Genomic DNA, 18318 nt, shown 5'->3' with positions numbered 1-18318 from the left:
ACATCCTCCTCTCTGGCTGTGAGGCCAAGTCCAGTGTTTTGCTCTGATGCCAAAGGGGGACATGAATTCTCCAAACTATCAGACCAAGAAAATTGGACACAGCCATGTAGGCTGGAGAGAACAACACCAAACCCAAGTTGATGCTTCCAGGCAGCTGTGGATCCCTAACAATGCAGGGAAATGCAAAAGTGAGTTTCGTTCTCCTATCAACTCTCCAGGTTCTCCTTGGACCTAGAAAGTTCTAGGATATTCAGAAAAGCCTCATTTCAGACAGGGAACTTCTGCCTTGAGCTAATCTCTTGCTCTCTTGTCTTTCGCTCAGTTTCTTCTTTCCTTCCATCCTCTCATAAACTTCTATAGCTGTAATTATAATACATCAAACACCGTAGAAGATGCTTTAACAGCAACTTGTGAACAACCATCACCAGCGGCAGGATTCAAACTCAGCAGAGTCAACATGCCTCTTGGCTACTGTGTTTGTTATCACAAGTCCTCACAGGGGAGTCTGGTTCTTGACTCCCTGACTGGTCCAGGCTTTCTCTGTTCCTTCCTTAATGATCCTAGTGACATGCAAACACAGCCGGAGGGCCCAGCAAACCTGAAAGAAGGCCCCCTTCCCATCTTCTAAAACACTGCCATTTCTAACTTAGTTATTCTAAAGACCAGTGTAGACAATGTTTTAAGAGACAAAGGGACCATGAGCATCAGACACCCCTTACTTTTTCTGCAATCTAGAAGGGTCACTGTATCGCTGTGGATGAGAGCACCCCAGTTTCTACCCGCTTTGTAATTTTGCCTTTGTGTGGTTATTCATACTCACGTAACCCAACCGTAACTGGGTCACTTCACTCTCTAAGGACTTAGGCAACTGAAAAAGATAAATGTAGCATTATCTTTACGTAGCATTTCCTGGGATGGGGGCGGGGAGGTTACACTTCCCATCACAAAGCCAAACATCCTAAAAATCCCCTTAGAATATCTTTGTCTCTTCTCAAAATTGTGCTCTGTGACAGCATCTACACTTCTGCCCACAGTGCTGGCACCTCCCCCGTTCCTCTCCCTTCCTTACTCCCCCGGGCCTGCTGCAGCACCAGTGCCCCTCACTCCCAGATCTTCTGCCCTGGGCAATCTGACCTCTCTCAGTTTCTCCTCCTCTCCCATAGCATGGTGTGGAAAAGGGCTTCTCCTGAAATAAATGGTGAGGGAGAGATGATATTAAATTCTTATTAATTTTTTTTGTTTCCATCATATTATCATTCATGTTTTAAACTATCAGATGTCAACGAGGTGTGGCTATCTTTGTATTTTCTCTCCAAGAATATGTGACAGCCAGAGAACCTCCACTGTGACCTCCCTCAAACCACAACTGCACTTTTATTAACGTGCCCTTTGGTTATATGGCCATGATCTCAAATGAGAACATGAAAAATAAAAATGTCATTCAGTCCTCCAGGTATTTCTCAATATCTAGATATTACTTTCTTTATAATCCAAATGGATTTTTTACTTTTCACCCAGATGTTTCACTGTCATACAGACCATATGACAGCATTGGCCCCGTGTACAGGCAGAGTTGGTATTTGTTGCTGAGGAACGATGTGAAGGGTCATGGTAGGCTTTCTACTCAGAGAAAACTTCTAGAACACAAATATGTCATCAAATTAGCTGGAAGGCAGGGCATAAAGGAGGGATATTCTCTCTTGTCAGGGGAATACGGGTGGGTGAGAAAAGTCTGCAGCACATGGCAGGCCATATGGATATCAAGAAGCACTGGGACAGTCCTTGGCACCCAGAAGTGGCCTTGCACAGTGGAAGAAGCTTAAGACTTGGAATCTAACAACCCTATTTTTAAATCCTGGTTTTTGCTCCTAACTTGTATAATAGAGCTATTATTTTGAAAATATTTTTCTCTTTGTCTTTCCAAGTCCATGATTCTGAACTATCCTCAGCCTCCATTGGCCCCAGAGAGATAAGGATTTCTGTAAAAGGAATTCTAAGGAGAGAAAAAGGAATTCAATATGCAGCTTCTGATATTCAAAATAGTATTTTCAACAAGACAGTAGCCTTGCAACCCAAACAATTGTCTTAACATTTTCTCAATTCTTTTATCTCTCAATTTTCACCCATCAAGAACCCTGCCTGGAGGACTTGGCTCAAAGAGTCAGATAGCCCTTCTTCCTGTGCGGCTAGGCTGGGATGCCTGCTGCTCTACGGTGATAGACATTTCACCCAGGAAAGCTACAAGGAAAGCACACCCCTTCCGGCTCAGAAGATTTGGGGATGAAGAAGAAGAGAGAGGCTGGGGAGTCAGGGAACTAGAGAGGTGTCTAGGAACTCCATGTGGTGCTTTACATGGGTGTCCTTCCAGGGCTTCAGAGGGTGGCAAGCAGCAACCCCCCCCCCGTGACTCCTTAAGGCTAACGTCCCCATGGAAGGAAGCGTAACTGAGAAGAGATGCAAGACCCATATGAGCTTCCCAAAGCCTCCCACCCTATAGACTCCAGCACTCCCATCTTCCCAGTGCCATGAGGCCACAGGAGCCTCTTCTCCCATCCCCCAGCTCCACTAACCCAGGGAGAAGAGCAAGAGAGAGGCAGGATCTCTGAGAAATAGCATTTTTATGCAATAGAGACTGAGAATTCTCTATTTAGATTATTACATCAGACTAAGTTGTGGTCCAGAATGGGCTAAATTGGGGCCGAGCCCGTGGCGCACTTGGGAGAGTGCGGCGCTGGGAGCGCAGCAACGCTCCCGCTGCGGGTTCGGATCCTATATGGGAATGGCCAGTGCACTCACTGGCTGAGTGCCCGTCATGAAAAAGACAAAAAAAAAAACCAGAATGGGCTAAATTAAAATCGCTGTAGTCGCTTTCCCACTACCCAGGGATGGGAGTGTGTAAGAAAGACCATAGCAGTTAAAAACAAAGGCACATTTTCACTGTACATCACAGGAGGAGTTTGGATCGTTTAAGGACCCAGCTATGTGTGTGCTTGCACGAGTGTATATGCCTTGGGTAAGTCCAGTATCCTTATCTATTAAATGGGGATGAATAATAGTTCCCATCTAATAGCCTCATTGTGTGTTTAAACAATAGGTCGCATAAACATCCCTGGATCACTTCAGAAATTCAGGGAGTGTATTTGCTTGCTGTTACTGGGGATGAGTGCAGTGAAAGGAACAGAGGAGGGCAGAGGGTCGTTGGCCTGGGAAAAGGCACCATCTCTTTCTCCATGGAAGAGTTGAACAGATACCCATGCAGGCTGCAGACAATGGTCAGAGGTGGGCCCCTGGTTCTTATTCTGCCACACGAGCATGTGCCAGAGAAAAACCACGCATTAGAAACGGAGAGCAGCAACCTAGGTCCACAGAGCTGTTCTCTTCCTTTTAAAAACCCCCTCAGACATCTGCTCCTCTCCATGTGAATTTCAAGCCTCCGGCGTACTGCCTGTCTTTGTGCTCATCAGCACCCATGCTGCATCAAGCCTGCCAGCAAACCAGGGCCAAGCTGTGCTTGCAAGACCTTCTTGGAGGCAGGGTTAGAGTCTTGGCTCCCCAGTCCCCATTCAGCCTCCATGCCCTGGTAAGAGTATATTATTTTCTTAGCTCAAATTGCCTTTTCCAAGTCATTATTTCTCTACGACGAGAAAACAATATTGGGTCTTATGTAATATCAACCTCAATGAATCTGGAAGTGATCATGGAATGGGTGGATTTTTTTTCCTCCTTAAAAAGGAGAAAAATAAATTTGAGATTGTTTGCATATGGCTGAGAATATTTATGAACTATTCCCCTCGTTTCCTCGTCACATATTTTACCCTGCGCATTTGTGTGTGGTACAGAATAAATCTTTATGGAGAGCGGAGGTGGAGAGGGGAAGAAAGCAGTTAAAGGACTGTGTATTCATCAAGTCCTGGGGATGTTCGAGACCCTGGGTCTCGGGTGCCCCGACCTCTGCTCACCTGCTGTATGTAGTCTGAGGTTTTCTCCATCCAGCTACTCAAAGGAAGTCTTTTAGAGGAAGAGTTTCAAATATAAGCATTGAAGGAATTAACATCTTTTGTCACTCTGGTTTCATTCACACATCCCTGACTCTTACCAGAGCAGAAAGTTCAACATGAATGGTTTCAAGACCTGGGTGCCATCAACCAGAAGACATAATTAATTTCTACAGATGCCAGACTGAGCCAGGGTCAGCAGAATGAGTTGCCAGGTAGGAGGGGAAGAGCTGGCAGAGAATGTTCCATGCTGCCATTTGTTATTCAGTAACACAGCAGTGCTTTAGCCTACAGGCCCATTGTGTGAGTCTACTTCTCTCTGGCTGTGCCTCCAGTACGGCTTGTCCCTGGGGAGGACCTCAAGGGAGCATCAGGGACAGGGCTTTGGCTGTACATTAAATAAGTAAGGGAAACAAAGTTCCAAGCTGCTGACTTCTCCTCTAGAGTCTTGGTCTCAGAATGGGAGCTTCTTAGAAACTTCCATTCTCTACCGCACCTTGGAATTTTCAGGAACATACTGACCAAGAGTATAGGGCATGGCACCAGCACATTTGGTAATGCAGTAGCAATAACTACCATTAACTGATGTCCTAGTTTCATTTATCTGAGTTTTTCTTCACAGTGGCCTTATGAGGATTAAGGATCATTAGTCTCATTTTTGAGCTCAGCGAAGTTGAGGGACTTTCCCAAGGTCACACCCAAGTTCCAGGATCAGGAACAGATATAGGGTTAGTGGAGTCTGAAACCAATGCAATAAATACAAATAAGGAATTTGAAAAATCAGGTCCAAGACCTTGGAAGGGTCCTATGTAATTAGGGAACCTTGAAGCTTAAGCCTCTGCAGCATTACAGTAAACCCCCCGGGCAGGGTCACAATCTATACACAGGCTAGCTCCAGGCCACCTGGCCCCTTCCCTGCTGCTGAGTCTCCTCTTCTCTCTACCAGGATTATCACCAACTTCACCCTTCACATTCCTGATTATAAGTACACAAATGCAAATGATGGAATAGACACACAGGTATGCTCAGGACATACCCACTAGGTAGTTACATGGTATGTCACAGTTGTGACATAAAACGACAACCACTCCTGTTGCCAAACTTTATCCCTTCCATCTCAAGGAATCAATAGAGAGATACTTGAAATTTATCCAAAACTATCTTGCCAAGAGGGCTCTGTTGCTATTCTAGGCCTCTTTACCAAATTACATGATAGTTCCCAGACCCAGTGACTTGGGCATAGGCTTGTGCAGTGGCTGATCAGTTCTCCAAGGGGCGTTTGGGATTAGAATTCTGCAATGTCCCATTCCCTATCCTATATCTCTCCCTTGATGATATCAGTTGGTCAAATTTTAACAAGCACAATATTTGATTCTTCCTTTCTCCATTATAATCAAGATTTTGCCATAATCTCTATAATTGAACGGGGCAGAGGGACCTGGGTAAGCAAGCAAACCCAACGTAAAGCACAAATGTTTTGGGGAAAAGCAGAATAAGTATTGTTCAGTTTCCACCCGCCGCCATTGCCTTTGAATAGTCTTGCAATCCCATCACAGTCTAGACAATTACTAAAGGGAAATCAAGCATTTTTCCCAGCCCTGCTTACTCTAGTCTCCCAGACTGGAAACTCAAAGCAGATGACGATGTGCAAGTTCAAATGCCACACCAGGGAGAAGGAAGTGTTGAGAAACGACATCCAGCCCCCACCAGTTTTCAAACGTTCCAGTAAGCGTTCAATTGATTTACCTTGGGCTGGTGTCATTCTATTGTCTCAAACAAAAGGCCTTCTGTGAAAAGACAAAGTGGGTTATGTGAGGAGTGGCTAACAGAAGGCACATTTGGGAAAATCTGGACAAGAGTCCAGTCCTCTTGGCTCTTCCTCCAGAAGACAACACCCCCCTTGTATCTGCTGGAATTAACATGAGGACTGACTCTCATTATCTCAGTGCCATACTGTAAATCGGAGTGTGGAAAAACAGCCCTTGAGGATGGGGCTGCTAACACAGGTGCAGTGGCAAAGGACCCGGCCAGCCATCTCCACCGCGTCTGTCATCTGAGCTCAAAGTTTCAATGTCAGTGCTCTGTGATTAGAATGGACTGTGAGATTCTAGGTGACAGTGACTTCCCACAGTTGTTCTCTTCAGCACTTTGTTCTGCTCATGTGTCCATATGGATTACTTCATAGATAATTATTGGAGCAAGACTGTAAAAGCTCTCTGCCACATTATCTTCTTTTAGGTATTCATTCTTTGAGCCATATCCGTGACAGCTTTCCATGCAGCGGTGATTCCATATCTCTGGTGGAGCCCGCTGCTGGTGCACTGGCCATTCCATTTGGGACAAGTCTAATTTTTAGGCTACCTTCCCTAGATGAAACTCAAGAATGCCTCCCTGATACCCATCCCTCCTCTGAGGGCAACACCAAACAGGGCTGCTCTCTTTCCTATGCCACATGCTCCTGGAGGCCTTGTCCCCAACTCTGCTCAGATTGTGTTAGCCATAGTTATTGCTTCCACAAAATCGGGTACATATCTCTGATCTAGGACTTCTACACAGTTTTTTTTTTTTTATTTAATAGCTTTCTTTCTTAAAAAAAAAATATAATATGTAGGTTTACTGTGAAATATTGGCAAAATATAGATAAGCAAAATAAGAAAATAAAAGTTGACCTATTCTTGCTCCTGCTAGAGATAAGCACTGTAAAACTTTGGTACCTATCTTTTCCTTATATTTCTGGTATATAACCATTGTTTTTCTACATTTATATATTTTTTCAAAAAAAAGGATTAGCTAGTGTTTATTAGTGGGTTAGGGTTTGCCTTTTCAGGTATTTAATACACTTCTACTGTATCATGTTAATGCTGCCAGGTATTTTGTAGTGTGTGGCAAACTGGCAGTGTGACAAGAGGGACAGGATTTGGGATGAGCTACCCCACTCTGCACACCCTGTGACTGAAGCCACTGGCCAGAAGTTTGACTAAAGACCCTTCCTCTGCTCTTCCATGCCAGCCCTTGAGAGAGGCCTGACCAAGGCACTGAAGAAACTCGATGACTACCTGAACACCCCTCTCCCAGAGGAAATCGATGCCAACACTCGTGGGAACGATGATAAGGGGTCCCGGCGCAAGTTCCTGGATGGGAATGAGCTGACCCTGGCTGACTGCAATCTCTTGCCCAAGCTCCATGTGGTCAAGGTAAGAGAGCTCTACCAGCAGGCGCTCATGGGATCTGACTCCATCATAGGCCAGGTCATCTGTGGATGAGTTAAGGGCTGTACCACCCAGTGGTCAAGAGCTTGGGCTCTGAAGTCAGATGAATAGGGACCCAAGGTCAGTGTGCACTGTTTGCTGGATGTGTAGCTTCTCTGAGATTTAGTTTTTGTTTATAAAATAGGCATATGTTGCTTACTTCTAGGGTTGTTGGGAGAGTAAATATGGTAAGAAAGTGCCTGGCACATTGTAGGGGCTTAACCTATAATAGCTGCAATTGTCATTACTGTATATAGTCATCACTCCAAAGGCCTCTTCCTCACAGGTTTTCACTGGTCACACTCCAACATCTCTATTAGATGTGTCCTCATGTGCATGTTTTCTTTGGGCACAGACCCGCCCTCTCACTCCCTTCAGCAGCGCCCTCGGGTAGGCCCCACCGTCTTCCCCATCCCTCCGTTGAAGAGATGGAGGCTGCAAGAGGCAACATCATTTTCCTGCTACCATTACGCTTACTGACCATCTGCAACATACAGCATAATTCGTGCCTATACAATGAATCTTAAGATCTGAGAGCTGGAAAGAAGGAAATTCAGAGGTCATCTAAAATAATCTCCCACCCCAAACTGGACCACTTTCTGCTGTGCCTGTGATAGGCTTCTTTGAAGCTGTGATCATACAGTTCTAATGAGGAGAAGCCCTCTGCCTAATGAGCTAGTCCTACCATTTTGAACAGCTCTGATTATTAAAACATTCTTCCTGATATTGAGCCCAAGCATGCCTCCCTGCTACCCATCTGTTCTCTGGAGCAACACAGACCAACTCTGCTCTCCTTCATCTCATTTGAAGACAGCGGTTGTATCCCCCTAAGTTCTCTAAACTGACACTTCTTCCCACATCCTTTTCTGACCCTTACCCACCTAGAGAAAAATACAGTGAAATTATATAGTCATACGTTCTCTACTTTTGCACATGAATATCTTATCTCAGTCAGACAATAAGCTCAGTGAAGACTGGACCTTCTTCAAGTATGATGGTGGTTATATTAGTGGCCCTTTAATAAATATTCATTGATCTACCATTTGATCAACTAGATTGTGTCTTTATGATACTCTTTCTTCCTACCCTTCACTGAGAAGAATCAGAATCAATTATTTATCAGCTGGGTATATGCCTACTGTTTTTCAGCTAAAGTCCTGGGCTAAAAATGCAGGCTTCCCTCCAGCCAGAGCACACACCAACTTGAGTTAATCATTTAGCTGTGTGTGCACTAGTGTACCCACGGGCCTCGGTCAAAGCTGGAAACTGGAAGGGAATCATGCATGCCTGTGCTGATGGCAAGTACAATCTGTTCATATGAAGACGCATGGGTTTGGGGCCAAGCCAATGGTCACTCGTAGGTCCAGCCAAGCTACGTCTCTTTGGAGTTATTAATTACTGCATGCCCCACCCATCAAAGCATCCTTTATTCTCCTTTTCCTAAGGAACAAGTAGCACCATTAGGGATGATACGATTCCAGTTCAGTCACGCCGTGTCAGAGTGATTTGATGGAAAGCTTAGGAGACCGAGGTTCTGGTCCTGTATCGGCCAGCCTGAGCAGGGCAAGTCATTTAACCTTTCTGGAATTCATTTTTCTCATGCCTAAAAGAAGAGATACGTTCCTTCTTGCCTCCTCTCCCTTTCTTCCTTTCCTCCTTCTTCCTTTCGCTCTTACTCACACACATATTGACTGTCCACCCAAGAATCATTTGTTGAATAAGGCAAACAAACGGATCTCCCAGGTCTCATGTTCCATCCTGTGATGTCTTCAGTTCCTTCTGGCCTTAAATGACTAAGTTAAGCCCCTGTCCTTGGAGGGTATTCAGTGGGGTGTTCACTGGGATCAGAAAATTGGGGATCAGAGAGAGGATGGCCTGCAAGGGAACAAAGCCTAGGCCTCAGCCCCTGTCTCCTTGGATTTCTGCTGATCCAGCTTATCAGATCCCAGGGACCTGGCAAACCTCTGAAGTTCAGAAAGAGCGACGGGGGAGCCAAGTCAGGCCTCCAGTTTGGCTTCAGCCGCCAAAACTTAATCTGGAGCTAACTGTTTTCATATGAAAGAGCAAATTCAGAACATGAGCATGGACGTTCCTGCTGAGGAACTGTCAGAGCTCAACGTGCGCGTCCTCACCCACACGCTCTTGCCACACGCCTGGCTCACTCTCAGGTTCATCTCCATCCGGGGACCCTGAGTTGCTCTGGCCTGGGGCTCACTGAGGGCCTTTGAACTCTCTTGCCTGGCTCCCCACTAGTTCTCATCCCCCAAAGTCAAGCCAGCGGGTGAGGAAATGGTCAGCTCAGGGCCAAGGCCTGGGTGCACAGGCTGCGGCAGGAGGGGGCATTGTGGGCCTTTCTCAGCTGCCTCTGGACTTTTGCCCAACACAGTGACCATGCTCAGCCCTGAAACAAGCAGGAAGGGACATGCAAATATAAACATGAATGTATATTAATGAGTTGCATTTCTGCTGCTTTAAAGCTAATATTTTATCCTTTTAAAACCTAAAAATAAAGTTTCAGTGTGAAAGGACATGAGGCTGCTCTATCAATCAGTGTGTAATTGTGAAAAGTTTTTTGATAGCTTCCTTCACCTTAATGTGCGACTTCGTCTATTCTGGCTAATTCCAGCTAGTTCCCTTAGTCAGGCCAGTACTCCTGCCTGGATTTGCTCTTTAGCCAGGACCTCCTCTTCTCAGAGACACTTAGGCAAACCCAAGGTGCCCTCGCCTGCCTGTGAGCAGAGGGAGACCAAGGAGAAGAGGTGGCATTGCTCGTGGTGACGGTTCCGTCACCTTTGCTTACTGGCCACGCCTAAGCTGGACGGAACACTGTGGGCTGGCTTCTTTGGCAGCCACATGAAATCAGTTATTTTAACTGGGAGAATTTACTGTAAAGAAGTGCCACGTACTGAAGAACAGGGAGGCAAAATGCACCTCGGGGTTCCGCCCTTAGGAGGCAGCTTCTACCCCTAGGGCAGGAAGAGCAAAGGGAAGAGTTCAGAAGTATTAAAACTTAGAAATGTGGGGGCCCTGCAGCTGAGGGACCCTGCAGGGCTGGACCTCGGGCCTCTGAGGGGGGAGTGCTGGGGTCCAAACTGGGGCTAAGGCCCAAGCTCTGCAGCAGAGTCCCTGCGGTGTACTGGCCTCTCTGAGCCGGTGTGATGAAGCTGGTCCTATGAGTGTTGGCAAAACAGCAAACTGGATTCAGCTGCTGCTACTGGAAGTAACTGGAGACTCTGACAGAAACGGGAAGCCAAAAAGAAGGGGCTTCTCCCTCTCCCCCCCTCCTCCAGCCTCGCAGGCTCTCTCCAGTAACTCCTCTTGGCAGAGCCTAAAAGGACTTGTGGGTAAAGCAGAGATGTGGTCTGCACAGTCCCAGCCCCAGCATTGCCAAGAAGCAAATAGACGGTAGGTTTGGAGAAACGCAATGACAGCTTGATAACTGGCACACGAGGGGCTCTGAATAGACCCATTTCTATATCATTTACATAGGGCTGAGTGACAGCATGAGAAAAACTATGGATTAGAAAGCAGAGACTGTAATAAATACTAATGATTATTCAATAGATAACAGTTAAATTAATTAATTTCTTGTGTAACACTGTATAAATTACTTAATCTTCACGGCTCCAGTTTGTTCATTGCTAAGGATCTTCAGTCTTTAAAGTTAAATGATTAAGTGATTTGATTATACGTAACACTAGATGCACCTTGTCTGATGTTAGGATAACTGGAGATTGTAAAGATTAAATACAACTGTTTATCAAATTCTTACTTATTTAACCTCTCTTTGCCTTACTTTTCTCATCTGTAAAATGGGAATATAATAGACTCTTCCTTATAGGGTTATTTAGAGAGTTAAGTAGCTTGCAAAGTGCTTAAGGCAGTACCTGGAACTGAGCACACAGTGAATAAACATTTGCTATTGTCATAATTCTGATCAACATCACTACTGGGGTTATTGAGGGGTACAGAAATGAAGAGGCTGTGGTTCCTATCCTTAACACTGCTCACAAGCTCTGGAGGAGAGAAAGGATACCAGCGCGGTCATTGCTATTCAGAATAGAATATAGCTTAGTGTTGCAATGGAAGTTCAAAACTGGCCTAGCAGCATGGAGGGGGAAATGCCTCCTCGCTGGGAATCTGGGCCTGTCTGTGACAGTGAGCTTTTCACACAATAGGTCATCATTGTCCTTCACTCAGCACAGCTTTCTGGGGTACTCCACCCATCACTGGTACCACCATGAAGATGACCATCACCTAAAATGGCTAATCTGGGGGTTCTCCAAGTGGGAGGATCCCTGGGCCATGGTCTGGGACCCTCTGCAAAAAAGAAAGCAAGGGAGGAGTCAGAAGTCAGAGCTTCAAAAGTGATACTACCCTTTGCTACCCCTACGCCAGCCCCCAAGGGCTAGAGGCAGGGCCAGCTAATGTGCAGGCTCCACTGCACAGTGAAAAAAGGAGTTTATTAAAAAATGAGTAAGAATTTCCACACATTGACATCAGAGCATTAACCCAAGAGCAGGGCCCTTCTGAGTGCAAGGCCCAGTGAGACTGCACAGGTCACGTGATCGTGAAGCCCCCCTGTCTAGAGGGACCTCATTAAAGAGAACACCCTGCCCCCACCTGTTAAGGAAATGAATGCAAATGGATAGAAGCTGTCTCAATGAATTATAACATTAGGTAATGCTTATTAAGTACTTAACATGTGCCAGGCACTCCTCTAAGTATTTTATGTGTTTTACTCCAAGGCAGGTCCTATTATCAACTCCATTTTACAGATAAAGAAAGTGGGGCTCAGAGAGGTTAAGTAATTTGTTCAGGATCACACAGCTGTCAAGTCAGAATTACAAATTTTGCCAGTTGGGATCCACAACCCATGATTTCACCCACTATGCTCTGGTTCCCTCGGCACGAGCTCCACTTCCCCAGAACTCTCCTGGTCTACAGCCCCACGTGTGGCAGGCCAGGAAGAGAACGGAAGCCACTGTCTGCTCACTCCCACATCATAGCCCGAACCTACATATGTATTCCAACACCCAACTTCCTTTTTATGTTTTTTTTCCCTTCTGTAAATAAGGATGCTTATGTAAAATAAAGTGGATAAGGGAAAGAAGAAAATAAAAATTTACTATAATTCTATCAATTAGACATAACTACTGGTAAATATATGGGTATATATACTTCTAATCCCCATACATATTTCTCCAAACGTGTTCTACTGCACTTCCGCTATAACAGTTCATGTTGAAGAGTTTTCCAGATCACTGGATTTTCCTCGGCAGCATCATTTTTAATGGCTTTCCAGTACACCATTGTATTTAGGTACAATGATATATTTATCTATTCATGTCTTGTTGGATATCGTGCACCATTTCTTGCTATTCAAAATTGTCCTGGGATTATAATTGGGTAGCTCAATCTTTGTGTACATCGTGATTATTTCCTAAGGAAAAATTCCTGTAAGCGGAACCACTAGGTCCAAGGGCAAATTGTATTTACTTAAGAAATATAAAGTAAAATAAAATGGAAGGAAAAGAAGGCAGCAATGCCACCTTGCATCACCAGCGTTTTGCTGGTGGCTGTCGCGGTGCGTGGAGGTTTTCCTGCTGCGTACACACACAGTGGCTTGTGCCACAGTGCCTTCCACCGATCCCTTGCATGTCTTCACTCATCTCTGTCCTGCCATCTCTGTTTTAGATTGTGGCCAAGAAATACCGCAACTATGACTTCCCAGCTGAGATGACAGGCCTGTGGCGGTACCTCAAGAACGCTTATGCCCGGGACGAATTCACCAACACCTGTGCAGCTGACTGTGAGATCGAGTTGGCCTATGCAGATGTCGCCAAGCGCCTCAGCCGATCCTGAGCAGGGCCACCTGGCCCCATGCCTGCTGTAGAAGGACTCAACCTCTCCCAAGGACTCCAGCTTCACAGACTCCTCTTCCTCATTGCCTCGGGAAACACCATTTAAATTAGGCCCCTTCTTGCTGGCATCCCGGAACTCCAGCCTGCTGTCTCTTATGAAGGTCAGCACCATCCCCGGCCTCATACCCGGGAATCTGGCAAGCACGCAGCAGAAGCAGTCACCTCGCAGGCTGCCAGCCAGATCTGGGTTCTGTGTATTTGGTGTCTGTCAGCATTGGAGAGCCCATATGGGACAGTCACTGGCCCCTTTTGCCAATATCAAAATATCTTCTCAGATGTTGTAGAAACGTGCAATGCCAGCTCCTCTTCTACCTTCCTCTTTGTCAGTAACTTCAAGGACAAGGAAAAATGCCATCTCAGTTCTTATGACAAAGAGATCCTCACCCAGTTAGGGGAGACAAAGAGAGGGAATGGAGAAGGGCCAAGCTGGCCATGGATTTTGGCATCTGGCAAGCACACCTTCAGTCACTTGCTACTTCTGGCACTCCTGTCACTGGGCACTAAAGGCCAGATTGGAAAGTCACTTCAGATGCGTTCTCAGTTTGCTGCAGTGCCAGGAATGTTGCAATGCTGTTGTGCACCTGGCCAGTGCTGACCCTTGTTTTCATGCTGGCCGGGCCTTGCCAGGAAAGGAAACTGGCATGCAATTCCAAACTGGAGTGACTGGGGTGGGAAGGGGACAGCGTCAATGCCAAAAGGCCCACAGGGGTCTACCAGCCATGGGGTTTGCTTGCCTAGAAGTAGTTATTGCCATGGAAATGACATGCCTGGGTCTGACTGCTTATCAGAGAGTGGTTGGGGTCTATGAGAAAGCAGATGAGAGTGGGAGGGGGTGGGATGGGAGAAGATAAAGGAGTGTTTTATGAGGCTTAGTGTTGTGTGGTGATCTTTTAGACAAGTCTTCTGTCTTATGATCTACCTAAGTCTTGGACTGCTGATGTCATGTGACTACCAACCTTATCGTACAAATCCAAGACTTGGCCAAAAATGTCTTCCTGGTCTCTCCAAGTAGCTCCTGGATGTGGGTTTGCTGGCGAGGGGCTCTTGGGCAGCTGCTCCTGGCTGATTCAGCTGCAGCTGCTGATGGATGATTTGGGAGGTGACATGATCGTGGGACACTTTAGGAAGAAAGTACATGTCTGGGGGACCATGTGGTTTGAACTCGAAGAAAAATATGTACCATCAGACTTAACTGCCAGATGAAAAAAGAAGAAGAATTTTTTTTTAGTTAATATTTCATTCCTTAGTCATTCTCCTTGAGTTTCACCTCCTTAAAAGCTTACCCGGCCTGAGCATAGGGACCTGTGCAGAGGAAACTAAGAAAAATGAACTAATCATCAACTCCTTCTCCCCAGGAGCACCCTTTGAGAAAATCCATTGGCCACAGGCCCTCACCTTCAACAATCCCTCCTTCTGTGCTGCCTGCTGGTAGAGGGGGAGGCTCCCAAGTGCCGGAAAGCCCCGGACTTGGCTCATTTCTCAGTGAGGGCAGGACAGCACGGGTCCTTTCCATAGAAACATCAACAAATTCTAACCCAAGCAATCGCTGCACCTACCTGACTCCAGGGATCTCTGAAGAAAAAAATGTGACCATGATCTAAACAGAGCAGAGGAAGCAAGAGGTCTCCTTTAGGCCACTGCGGAAGAGGAAATTTCTCAACAGGACATTTTATAAGCCTGAGAGAGCTTTGAAAAGACAGAATGAGTTGATTCATTTCCACCTCTCCAGGATCCTTTCCATGGTCTCCCTGGAAACTTTGCCCCAAGAGATGTTTAAAAAGGAGAACTGGGGAGGAAACAGTCCTTTTTACTACAGGGAAAAGCTCCAAACTGGCCTCCTGGGGGATGAGAGCTCCAATGATCCTGAAGGCCTTTTAATTAATATGAAATCCTGTTGTACTCAGAAAAAAACAGAAGCCCCAGGCGAAGCCCTCCACCCCAGAGGAGCTGGCAGAATACTAACGACTCTGATTTGATATTCAGAATCAGGAATTGGCGAGTCTTTAAAGACAAACAGGCCAAACCAAATCAATATTGTTGTTTCTAGATGTTCCTTCTGTGGTTGAGTTAGTTTTCTATAAGTAACAATATTAAGGAACTGGGGGCAGAGGATGTTATACGATCATTTATAACCATTTTAAAAGGGGGGACAAGTTGTAGAAGGAAGGCAATTCTGGGTGCTTAATTTAGAAATAGCTTCTTATTTCAGCTATAGATTTTCATATAATGCAATGACTATTGACTTAGAGTTATGGTGTCTTATGACCAGATTTATCATAGTATATTAAAATAGCAATAATATTAATATTACTTTCCAATTTTTTTTTTCAAGAGATTTTTCTCCAGATCCTTTAGCCTTTCTGGGCTTTGGACATACCTTGTCATGTGCACAGCACATCATCTCTCAGCAACAGTGTGGTGAGGTCCTTAGGTGTCCCAAGAACCAACTCAGGGAGTATTAAAGGGTTTGCAATTTGGACCCCACACTCTAGAGTTTTAGGATAGGAGGTAATTCTTGTAATTGGTCCTGAATAAATATTGATTCCTCAGAAAACATTTTGGTGGCACAGAAAGGGGATCATTTTATGTTGAGATCCTATTATATTTTGTATTTATTTCTCTCCTTTGTGGGGTAGGTTAGTGGGAGGCAAAGGCAGAAATAAAAGTCAAACTCAGAACCACTGAGATGAATTTACCCATCTATTCAGGACAGCCTACCTCTTAGGTTGGCCCAGAGAAAGGGCATTGGATAAGATTTTAATAACCGTAGATGAGTTGGGTAAGTAAAATCTTCATTGATCCAGAGCATAGTTCCTTCATCTCCTAACAAAGGAAGTCAAATGCCTGACAAATTCAGAATCGCAGACACAACTATGGCTGTCTTCTTTAAGACAAGGAGTCTAGCCACCTGGCCCCACACACAATGAGTTGAAAAGTGGGAAATGCAGTGTATCAGCTTCTCTGGCCACACGATCCCAAACTAGTTTCAGCTTCAGGGGAAACGGTACAGTCTTCAGTGTTCCCTTCTCGTGCTGATGGGGCCAGCGGGATCTTGATCTTTTCATCAGAAAAAGGCCATGCCAAGAGGGTGGTTTCCTGAGACTTGTTTTCCAGCACTTGTCAAATGAAACAGCAGGAAGCCCTTCACAGCACCTGTGCCACTCTGCACAGATGATACAAGAGTCTGAGAATCGTCGCAAGATGGATCACACCTGGCATAGACCTTGAGTCCCAGGAATCAGTAAGACCTGAACAAATTGAATTAAGATGGAGGCAGAGACAGGAGGCACTGGCTATCTAGTAAGAGTTTCCATCACTGTGAGGGGCTATGTCTGAAATTAGTCTAGAAGCAGCAGGCGTCCAGTGGGCACTTCTGTGCTTCCTCTCTATTCCCGCCGGCCAGGAGCCATCTCAACTGCAGAGAATCAAGATGCTGATGTTGTTGGAAAGAGGAAACATTAACTCATGGTTAAAGCTAAGTTCATGATTCTCAAGGGATTACTCTTTATATATATGACATTACAAAGAATCTTGAGAAAGAAGTGTGCGTGGGAAGCACCTGATTCTGACGTTAGGAGAACAGGTGGTCGCATCACTGGCCGTGGGGCCCTCTGCACACAGGACCACTGTCTTCTGTGATTGCTGTTCAGCGTTTAAATCCAACGACATGCATCTTCCTCATGAAGGCATATTCTTCTCCCCTGGTCAATATTCTTTTCCCAGCTTAGTGCCATGATACTTTTATCTCACAATTAAGTATGATCCAAGTGTGCATAACTTTAATGTTATTGAAGGAAATAGACCCAATTCCCCGTGCAACCAAAAATAAAATATGGCCTCAATATAAGGTTTGGGCTAATATGTATTCCTATAAAAGCATTCTTTTTGGCAAAATATAGTTTTAAGGATCCAATCATATAAGATATTTTGTGCATAGTTAGAGATTTTACAGTATTGACCATGCATATATTTAAAATGTAAAATATCTAGCTGATGTTTGAATTTGTTGTACTTTCCTGACCAGCTGGTTGTCCCATTTTATAAGCTGGAGAGTTAACTGATTTAGCAGAAATGCCTAGCTTTTATAAAAGAACAAGTATTTCATTCTATAAAGACACTCCAAATGACGGTTACTTGATTTTCTTGAGACCTTCAACTGTGGTGATAAAATAACAAGACTTGCTTTCAAGCCTTAATGAATGTAAAATGCCTTTTAATGAAGATATAGCTGAGTATTTTCCTCATGAATCGGAAACAGTTATAAATTTGTTTTGCAGTCCTGATTGGTATTGATGATTCAAATAAAGTTGGTTTATTTTCAAATATTACAAAAGTGATCACCAGACTTCTTATTTGAGGTGTGGATTTCCTATTCTGTTTTAAATGGCAAGTATGAAATACTTCTTTTTTCCAAATAAAAGTTATTTTATTTTCCCCTTATAAAAGAAAATATGTTCATTCTTCTTAAAAATTAAATACAAATAAAAAGAAAATGAGGAAGAAGAAAAGGAAAAGCAAAAAGCTGTGAACCAGTCCATCCAAAAACCAATTTCTTTTTTTAGCAAGGTTAAAAAATTCTTTTATGGTATCTGGGCTAGGTAAAAAGTTAAACTGATGTCCCTTTATGTTTCTCATTTTCCATCTGGACTGTCATACCTGGGTGTAAGCCAACAGTGATAGTCCAGGTATGACTTACAGAATACTTTAAAATATTGGTCTGCCAGTGTCTAAACTCTCTGTTGTCTGTCAGTGGCTTAGCCCTATCAGCATTCCAGGCCTGAAAATCCCACTCTTGGCACCAGATCACTGACCCTGGGTTAAGGTTCCCAGAGTCCTCAGTATGTTTCCCATGAAGTCAGCACATCTGATGAGGACCTCTATGAGCATTCGTATTGCTAAAAGGTGCAGAGGTTTTCATGGTCTCCTATGTCCTCCAGGCTCTGTCAGAACAACTTTTTATTACCTTGGAAGGATGAAACAGCCAACTCAGGGTATGAGTCCTCATGTAAGAGGCAGCCTGGAGCTCAGGCAGGTGTAGCAGATGCGGATGATGGTCATCTCACCATCCTGACTCCTCATCTTCCTCTGGCAGAGCTCTGGCTGTGTCAGGAATACACCTCCCCACTCCTCCCTACTCCCATCCACCCCATG

At 44.9% G+C, this 18318-nt stretch overlaps 1 protein-coding gene across 2 annotated transcripts in view; it reads left to right on the top strand.

The window, feature by feature from the left end:
- CLIC5 (chloride intracellular channel 5) overlaps window positions 1-17500 on the top strand; it is a 157800-nt gene extending 140300 nt beyond the window's left edge. For both annotated transcript variants that reach the window (XM_063096460.1, XM_063096461.1), the window contains exons 5-6: window positions 7005-7189; window positions 12941-17500. In XM_063096460.1, the coding sequence (XP_062952530.1) occupies window positions 7005-7189; window positions 12941-13108 (353 nt within the window). In that variant the 3' untranslated portion in view covers window positions 13109-17500. The remainder of the gene's footprint in view (window positions 1-7004; window positions 7190-12940) is intronic.
- Window positions 17501-18318: the final 818 nt, after the last annotated feature.

The sequence above is a fragment of the Cynocephalus volans genome, chromosome 5, assembly GCF_027409185.1.
Source record: "Cynocephalus volans isolate mCynVol1 chromosome 5, mCynVol1.pri, whole genome shotgun sequence".
NCBI lineage: Eukaryota > Metazoa > Chordata > Mammalia > Dermoptera > Cynocephalidae > Cynocephalus > Cynocephalus volans.
This window is presented reverse-complemented; position numbering and strand designations above follow the sequence as displayed.